The sequence below is a fragment of the Bos taurus genome, chromosome 4 (genome assembly GCF_002263795.3).
Source record: "Bos taurus isolate L1 Dominette 01449 registration number 42190680 breed Hereford chromosome 4, ARS-UCD2.0, whole genome shotgun sequence".
NCBI lineage: Eukaryota > Metazoa > Chordata > Mammalia > Artiodactyla > Bovidae > Bos > Bos taurus.
The window spans coordinates 19,257,023-19,267,200 of NC_037331.1; the positions used below are offsets into that span (position 1 = coordinate 19,257,023).

Consider the following 10,178-nt stretch of genomic DNA (forward strand, 5'->3'; position numbering starts at 1 on the left):
GATCTCCTCCACCAAAATCCTTTTAATGTTATATATGTAAAATGCCTGCATTAAACTTCTCATCATATTGTAAAGGATAAACAAAATGCTGAAACATATTACTGAAGAAGTCACTTCTTCCACAATGGCCAATTCCAATATCAATGGTTATTGCTTATATTAATAAATATAAATATGCTACATATAAGTTTTTTCCAGCTTGTATAAGGAACTCATTTATTGCTGAATAATTTCCAGTCATAAAACAGTGCATGTGTGACTGGAAAGTTTAATGAGTCAGTCACTGATTTTTATACAACCTAGAAATTTCTTAGCTGTGCAACTATTATTTTACTGATGAGCTTTTTTACTTCAAACATTTTTAGACATTATTTTTGCCTCATTTTTGCTTGATGAAATTTAATCTTGTATGTGTATGTTTAGGACAGAAAAAAAATCAAACAGCATAAATTTAGAAATCTCTCTTCTCCTTGAATACCTGTGGGAAAAGTAAAAATTCATATTTATTATCTTTAAATATTAGCACATTTAGGATTTTTGTAATGTTACATTTAGTGAATAATAGATAATTTATGCAAAAAATACTTTCTGAAGAGCCTCTTAAAATGTTATATCTTAATATAACATAATCTTTTAATTCATACACATTGGATTTGTGCTGTTCTCATTTGAAAATATATTGCCCCATTATAGAATTTGATTTCTGGTGTACACTTTTAAGCTTATTTCCTAGATATTAGAAGCCTACCAGAGAATGAAAATTTATTATCTTTAAGATTATAAGTTCTGCAGGGGTTATCAGACATATGCCTTATACAAGAACTCATCTGTCAGAGAAGAAAAGAATATGATTAAAATTTCTAGGCCCAGCAGGTTAGCAACCTGCTAAATACCTAAAAATTCAAAGTTGTGCTTTTTTTTTTAATGTTTATGGGAAGATATAAGCTTATAGAATTAGGTTTATACTCATTAAGTGTCTGCCCTAACTCACACTTACCATCCATCATTCATTTTCATTTTTTTAATTCGATTTTGCCAGACTCTTATCTTGCACTTACTGTTTTCCATCTCCTTTTAATATGCCCTCCCCAAATGGCTGACCCGTCCTTAGGGCCTTTCTTCCCAGGTCACAGGAATTCTCTCGATCTCAAATCATTCATGGGAAATCCAAAGCCTTATTTTTAACTATCCCATTTCCATGCCATCAAAAAACACCACAAGGAAGTTAAAGGTAACAAGAGAAACTAAAGATTTAGAAGGACAAACCTACTCAACTAAAGATTTAGAAGGGCAAACTTAACTAGATCTCCAGAATCACAGATGGAGAGATATGATGGTTAATAAATGAAATAAATGAGATATAAAATTCATATATACTCACACATGAAATTAGAAATTTATTACCATCCCTTTAGGGCTTCCCAGGTGGCACAGGGTTAAAGAATTCACCTGCCCATGCAGGAGACACAGGTTCGATCCCTGGGTCAGGAAGGTCCCCTGGAGTAGCAAATGGCAAACCTCTCCAGTATTCTTACCTGGAAAATTCCATGGACAGAGCCTGGAGAGCTACAGTCCATGGGGTCGCAAAGAGTCGGACATGACTGAGCACTCATTGTCCTTTTATGTATGTATTATACTTGCTATTAACATAAAGCCCATGAGTTTGTAACATTAGGTAATATTACCATATTAGATAATATTACAATATTAAACAATATTTAACTATCTTTTGTTGAATCACTAAGTAGAGAAAAAGGTAGAAATTTATAAAATAGCTCCATCTTATTTAGCAACATTTATGTTTGAACTAGGTTCACTGAGAACTTCCCAGGTTACTGTAATTTTACAGTGTAGCCATAGACTTTCTAATTAAATACGCAACTTCTGTCATAAGAAAAAAACCTCTTTTGCTTTTTACTGTAAATTTAATTAAGCATTTCTTGTAAGTTCATTTCAGTATCTTTATCACGGCCCACTAAAGTTAGGATTCAGTTGTAAAATGGTAGACTAATTGCCTTTTGTATTAAATGTAATAAATGAAATGTAATAAATGAAATAAGAATCTCAAATATTCGTCAGGAAATTTAATTGTGGTCTTCAATTGCTTATTCAATGCATTGGAAAACTGAATGCCAGAAGAACAGAAAAAAGGGCCAAAGGTTATTAAATGTAGCACATCACACACATTTTGTACTTTACTTAATGATCCAAGTGTTTATTGCCATGAAGTAAATGCACCATTTAAAGAATTATGGTGGAATTGTAAAACATTAAAAACTCTAATTAATTTTAGTCTGAAGCATGCAGCATGCTCGTTTTTGCCTAAAACATTTTCATTATCATCAGAATTTTTTCAGTTATTAAGATAAATTTTTCCCATTGTGCAGCACTAGCATATTTTCAGTATTAAAAGCATAATCTTAAATGCTGTTGAGAGTTACATCTGGTACGTTTTAAATAAGTAAAAGAGTAATTTTTGACCACAGAGTAGAGTATATTATATATTGCTTTTCTATACTTACTCTACAATTAACAGCTTAAGTGTGTCTTCATATTTTTTACTGGAAGTTTTGGAAGGATCATAGTTAAAGCATACAGATAATTTCAACTATTAATTTGAATCTGATTATAGAAACTCTTCTGATTAAAGGAATATTTAAAATCTAAAGAAAATATCAAAAGATAATAGAAATATTTTAGTGCTTAGTTGTACTTTCTCACTTTATTTTACAGTTCCCACCATATGTCTTTGTCTGCTGCTATAAAATGAAAACAGCTGACATCATTCTCTTTGAAAACAATCTCCCATTATGCTTTCTTATTTCTGGAAATAAAGCTTATATTTTCTGACTGTGAGTAGAAATGTAAGAAAAATGCCTGGAAGCACAGACAAGAAAATAAAAAATTAATAGCATCATAATAAACAGTTGAGGTACTTAAGAAAGGAATTTTAAGTGCAAAAATGGAAAGCATAAACAATTTATTTTAGCTGTATATTTTCAATGTAGAGGCTAAAGTAACCTTGAATTTTCTTTTACATAAAATCTTTGTGCATAAATCACCCTTACTTTGAATTTAGAAAACTTTCATCAAGTATTCATTTCTATTTTGTATTTTAAATCTTTTTTTTATTTTAAATAATTTTAGACTTACCAAAACTTAGGAGTTTCCCTGGTGGCTTAGAGGGTAAAGCGTCTGCCCACAATGAGGGAGACCTGGGTTCGATCCCTGGGTCGGGAAGATCCCCTGGAGAAGAAAATGGCAACCTACTCCAGTATTTTTGCCTGGAGAATCCCATGGACGGAGGAGCCTGGTAGGCTACAGTCCACGGGGTTGCAAAGAGTCAGACATGTCTGAGTGACTTCACTTTCACTTTCAAAAGTTGCAGAAATAGCACACATAATTCCCATTTGCCCTTTATCCAGCTTCCTACAGTGTTATTATCTTCTACTGTTTAATTCTTTTATAGAGTGTTTATCTGATGTTTTTTGTATTAGACTGAGGTTCATGTATTGCTGGGAAGGATACCACAAATCAGAATTAACATGCCCTTTGTAAAGCATCTTACCAAAGGGTTGGTATTAATATGTGTTACTGGTAATGTTAACCCTAATTATTTGGTTAAGGTAATGTTTGACAGATTTCTCTACTCTAAAGGTACTCATAAAGTCATTTTTAAAGATGAAATAATGGGGAAAATTTGTCCCTTTGAATAATCCAACCTTTAAAAGAAATCATTTAAAACTTGACAGTCTATAGCATAAATACAGAGTCATCTTTATTCATAGACTGTAATTTTGAATCTAGGTACTACCTGAGCATTAAGAAGTCCAGTTGCTAAAATAATTGCTCTTTGTTTGGAGTTGGTTACCTCAAGAGAAAGGAAAAGCGGGATGGATAGGTTTTATTGACATTAATTCTTTCAACTATTATGAGAACAAAGTCAAATTTGTAAATAAAGGGAAATAGAAGGCTACCTCTTCCAAATTGATGCTGCAAGCTGAGTAATATTTAAACAGACTCTTTTGGGTTTTATGGGATCTAGCTTAGATGAAAAATGGCACCGTTTTTACTTATTTTCTGTTTGAATGACTCTCTTAGTCTCATGTTGCCACCTGGAGCATGAGTCCATAATTACACGGTCCCTGTATGCCTAGATATTAACATTCTCCTCACTCCAACAGTTCTGTCAGTGTACAAAGAGCAGGGAGGTCAAGGAATCACGTGTAATGATTTGGCATTACGAGTGTTACTGTTACGTGTGTGTATTCCTGAAATTCCGCATGTAACAGCAGATCTGCAAGGTTGCTGTAATCACATGTTTTCTGGAGTATAAATTAACAGGCTTAAACATTAAGAGGTAAACCTGTCTACTTCCCAGTAGCCCCAAAGGGTACATTTTCTTGTTGGCTGCTTCAGAATACTTCATGAAACAAGTGTCAAACTTGTCAGGGCTGTCACTAAGAAAATGATCCTTGTAGCAAGGGTCTTCTTTCACTGGGAAACAAACAGATGTCTTATCTTAGAAAAGAGTGACAAAACCTGCCATCTATCAGAAGAAATTTTTGTCAGCCTTTATTAATCCGGTAGCGAAGAAATACTTCGGTAAAAGAGCTTCCTTTCTTTGTAGTTTCATTCATTACACAGTCATTTGTGAATGATATTTGATTTGCTGCCTGAACTATTTTAATGATTTTATTAATTTTGAACTGTTGATAAAGTTCTTATAAAAATTGACAATGTAACGTTAGCAATACAAGTTAGCACTTCTGGAAAAAAAAAAAGACAACTTCTAAAATCATTTCTGGAGTTTTATTATATCTAATTCTGATGTTTTATTTATAGTGATTAAAATCTATTGCTGTTAGTTTTATTATTTTGGTGATACTATACCACAGCAATTATGTTGTGTGGGACTCTTATCAGTGGGACTAAATGCCTTCTCTACACTTCCATAATCCTTTATGGAATCTATATCCAGATTACAGCTATTTTTATCCAAAGGTAGAAGAGATTGTATCTTGCTAACTTACATAAATAGTTTAAAGGCATAGAAAGGCAAGATATTTTAAGACAGACTCTCATCATAAGAAACTTTTGTACCTATGCTGAACAGGAGGTACTATTAGACATGCATTTATTAGCTATACTTTATTCCTAAGAAAAATTCAACAAAAAGACTGACATTATATAGTGAAAGTGACGTCACTCAGTCGTGTCGGACTCTTTGCGACCCCGTGGACTGTAGCCTACCACGCTCCTCCATCCATGAGATTTTCCAGGCAAGAGTACTGGAGTGGGTTGCCATTTATGGAAGTAAATATTATAGATAATTCCGAGTTCTCAGGGGAAAACTAGGTAACCACCTTGTTAAACCAGTAAGTCATATTGCTGTGAGGACTTACTAGACCGTTCACATGATAAAAGCTCCATTTTTTTTTTCAAAACTTAAAGACTATGAATTTGGTAAAAGCAATTTTGTCTAATGTTGCTTCTAACGTTTTTGCTCATTCCTGTTTTCAGTACTGTTTTAGTAAACTCAGAAGTGTAACCACTAGATAAGGAAGGATATTTTGCTTTTCCAAAGCACACACCTCTTATTCATTCTTTATCCCAGTATTTAAAATAGTTCAGGAAACGTTTATGGAACTCCACCTAGATACTAAATATGCCCTGTTAGATGGTAGGAATATAAGATAAAGATAAAACCTTGCCTTGCGCACCATATAGACACATTCAGTCCTACCTAATAAAATCTTGCCACCTTTACCTGCTGATGTAACACTTTCTGTCAGTGTTCCACCTGAAGAAGACAGTGGAAAATATGGAATAGGATTTGGTTTTTATTAGGTTGTAATTAAAATGTAATCTCTGTTTGAGTTAAAGTGTTGAGTTAAAGTGGAAACTGCGTGCGTGTGTGCTAAGTTGCTTCAATCGTGTTTGGACTTTGTGACCCTATGGACTGTAGCCTGCCAGGCTCTTCAATCGATGGGATTCTCCAGGCAAAAATACTGGAGTGGGTTACCATGCCCTCCTCCAGGGGATCTTCCCAACCAGGGATCAAATCTGCAGTTCCTGCAGCTCCTGCATTGCAGGCAGATTCTTTACTACTGGGAAGCCAGCCACCAGGGAAACCCAAAAACTACCTGTTCATTAACAGATTTTCAATAGTCAATTCAACATTCTATCTCTATTCAGTAGAGAAAATTTGAAAAAACAAAAAAAAACACTCAGTGGTTGTTATACGTAGAAAAATACATTAAAATTACATCACCTAAATTGATATTCAGAACCCCATCCTCTGTATCCAACATATCTATAATTATTCAGTCTGACTGATAATATTGATAACTTTTCTACTTTTCTGGTATTGACAAAGGCTAAATGACAGTTGCTATTGAAGTTTAGAGACAGTGTCTATAAAGGAAGCTTTCTCCACCTTAATATTTATGGGCAAGGATGTGGTCTTTCATGGAAAACATAGATATATATACACACATCTTGATTTGCATTTACTTAATAAAGTCAGTTTAGTAACCAAAGCTCAGTAATTATTTAATTTAATTGAATTTGGTTTTATAAGAAGATAAAGAGATACAGGGTTATATGTTTGGTGATACTGATATAATTACTGTTGTCCACAGATGCTTAAGAAATTAAGATACTCATACTTTAACTTGTGAAGAGTTAGACATTGCGTTTTACTTCAGTTAATAAGAACAAAAGGCCTTTCAGGAATACTAGGAAAGCAAGACTGCTTCGTACTTGGGTGTTATTGAAAGAACATAGATGATGAGATGGATTATAAAATGTAAGGTGACATATTTTTCCAGATTCTCATTCATTTATACTTTGGAGGTCACCATTTAATATTGAACATAAGATGTATTTCATTCCTATGGAAGCAGACATTATGATGTCACTTTATTTATTCACCATGTTCCACAGGACCCTGCTATGAATTATGAAGCCACCACTCAGAATCGAAACTGTAGAAGATGTAAGCATTCTATTGCCTGACATGCCCATTTTAGAGTTTCCTATTTTAGAGCTGACTGATTTTCAGATAACATATGGTGGTCCAAGTAATTGGGAAATTGGCAGACCTGTCAAGAAAGTCTGCTGGATGAGACAAAAATGCCAATGTACATAAAGTGTCTCAGAAGTTACATTTACTATTTTTTTTATCAAATAGTGAAGTAAAAATATCTGATTGACCCCTAAAAAGGATATTTTTTTAGTGGCAAGTGTTTTCAAAAGTAGTTTTTAGGTCATTGATAAAATAAATTGCTTTTAAAAATACATAGAAAAATTTAGCCACATGTAGTATAAAACAGCATGCACTGTAAATATTTAAATGTTACATAATTGTGCCATTTTGTTTATAGCCTTTTCCCTAGTATTACTGGAATCATGATAGTTAATTCTTGAGAGAAATAAAGTTAAAGTGTATGAAGTATAAGTGATTAAATGCTCTAAGGTTTGTATTTTAATGTTTTCCCAAATTTATTTCACAGGAAGATGAAAATGAAGCTGAAAGAAAAAATATATCTCAGGAGCTCAGCGTGGAACAGAAAAATTCAAAGAAATAAAGGATTTTCTGTAGTGTTTTGAGAAGTTTGCAACTTATGTAGTAGCAGATGAAATTTCTAATTGTAAAATGTTAAACTAAAATCTAATTTGCAAAATGTTCTCAATAAAGTCATTGAAAATGAAATGGGACTTTGCATTTGGAATTTGTATGCTTTTTTAGAGCAATTTAAACATTTGTATAAAAGACCTTTAAAATATATTTTTTTAATTCTCTACTGAATTTGAGAATAGAGACAGAATTTCCTCTTATCTGTAATCCAAGTGTTATCACATGTGAATGACCTAAAAAAAACAAACTCTGAAAGTTTTTTTTTTTTTTTGCTTGCAAGTCTGTGTTGTCTTCTTCAGGAACCTTAATAGAATTCCAATTATTAATATAAAGAAATCCAACATAGTTCAAAAATGAACAGGAAATGTTTGCATTTGAAAACCAGCAAGTGCCACAGGATGAAATATCATTTTCTGATTTCATCAACTTATACATCACATAATACTCTGGGATTGCAGGTAAAGGCTGAAAAGAAATAGTAACTTAACATTCTCTGTGACAGAAGTAGTACCATGATTTTGAATTCACATGATATTTACTAAGGACCTAGTATGTGCTTAGGCCTTACACATTTTTTCTGGACATTTGTTCCCTACTTGTGTTTCTTTGGCTTAGGAGTTTTCTAAAATTCCTTTGATTCCTATCTTTCTCAGAGTTCTCAGTAACCAGACATTGTACTTTTCCTGATTCTAATTCCTAAGCTATCATCTGCCAACCTCAGCAGGAGGAACAAATCTACTTGCTATTTGCAGAGCCAAGTGTTTTTTGGCAGATGCCTTTGTTTGATTATTTAAAGCAGAGTTTCTTAAAATGAGAAGCAAAACTTTGGAAAGCTTATAAGAACATGCCAGCACACACTGCTTCCCTGTGAGAATGGGGTCTGTGTATTGTACTTACCCCGGAGCGATGGTTTTATCACAAGCATCTGAGGAGCCCTGTAAAGGTGTGGCAGTGGGACAGGCTGGCAGCTATGATCATAGCACACCAAAGTGGGGAAAACTGCAAGTAGGCAAGATAGAACATTCACTGATGTGTATAACCTCAAATAATGGATATCAGGAAAACAGCTCTATCCCATACACTGGACTCCCTGGGTGGTGAATTCTGAAGCAGACTTTGAGCCAAAGAAAAGCCTGAGAAGGCATGTCAGAGTCTGAAGAGGGCCCTTGGAATAAGCAAATACAATTTGACTCCTCCCTTTTTTTCTCTATTTTTGGAATATATATTAGTTTATTTCAAAATAACCCATATTCACTTAGATTGGAGTTACATTAGTGGTGTCATTTTTGAAAAGAAACAATAATACATGATTCTTATCATCATGATCATTTATTACATTGATTGTGTTGTAGGTACTCTGTTAAACAGTATTTTTTATACCACTAATAAACGCTATTCACATAAAAGATAATTATTACTTTTTCGCTTTACCAATGATAAGTTTGAGGCTTAGGGGGAATAAATTAACCAAGGTTATATAACTTGTAATTGGCAGAGCAAAACTTCAAACCCAAGCAGTCTCACCCCAGAATACCACATTTAATCATTGTGAAATACCTACTAGCATCATCTCTTTCAATTCACTATCATTCCCCCAAAACACAATCTTTCTTTTTAGAATCTTATTTACCACCTGCTATGTCCCATTTAATTATTTTTCTTCTTAACCATGCTTAATTCAATTTGCAAACTTTGACTTCAGTAAAATAAGTGGAATAATTGCCAGCCCACTTCCCCTAAAACATGAAAAACCTGCTTTATATTTTCTACACTGAATTATGATGGAACAACAACTGTGAAAGCATCTTACTGCTTCTCACCAATTTTTCAGTAACTTTTTGGCCATATTTTTTCAGTAAACTAGTTACTAGTGTACTGTCATCTCATCTCACAATACTTACATTTCTAAAATAAGTTGTTGAGTGTGAGAATCTCAGGGACACTCAGCTATTCAACAGACATTTTAAATATATCTAAGTAAAACCTTTATGCATTTAAAACTCCAATTTTCCATTATAGAAATATTCTAAAACATTTGTATACCCCTTGGCTTATGGACAATGTGTAATAAAGTAAATCACTATAAATTTCTTAAGGGAAAATTTTCCACATGAATTTATCAAAATTTTGAGGGTTTATACATTTATGCCATAAATATATACACATATATCTTGTTATAATGCTAAAAGACTGCCCACATTATATGACTGATTAAGCTGGTCATTGTATTTAAATCAAATTTTACATATTATGTATTGTTTTATAGAGCATATAACTTGTACTAGCTCAGGTTGCCATAACATACCTCAGGCTCATTTTAATTCAGTTCAGTCGCTCAGTCGTGTCTGACTCTTTGCTACCCCATGGACTGACTGCTGCATGCCAGGCTTCCCTGTCCATCGCCAACTCCTAGAGCTTACTCAAACTCATGTCCATAGAGTCAGTGATGCCATCCTACCATCTCATCCTCTGTCGTCCCCTTCTCCTCCTGCCTTCGGTCTTTCCTAGAATCAGGGTCTTTTCCAATGAGTCTGTT

At 33.6% G+C, this 10,178-nt stretch overlaps 1 protein-coding gene across 5 annotated transcripts in view; it reads left to right on the forward strand.

The window, feature by feature from the left end:
• The window catches only part of PHF14 (PHD finger protein 14), a 199,081-nt gene extending 191,364 nt beyond the window's left edge, over positions 1-7,717 (forward strand). For 2 of the 5 annotated variants that reach the window (XM_003585942.6, XM_059885799.1), the window contains 2 exons: positions 6,949-7,000; positions 7,518-7,717. In XM_003585942.6, the coding sequence (XP_003585990.1) occupies positions 6,949-6,968 (20 nt within the window). In that variant the 3' untranslated portion in view covers positions 6,969-7,000; positions 7,518-7,717. The remainder of the gene's footprint in view (positions 1-6,948; positions 7,001-7,517) is intronic. The other 3 variants (XM_005205230.5, XM_010804056.4, XR_009494172.1) reach the window with 2 other exon arrangements.
• Positions 7,718-10,178: the final 2,461 nt, after the last annotated feature.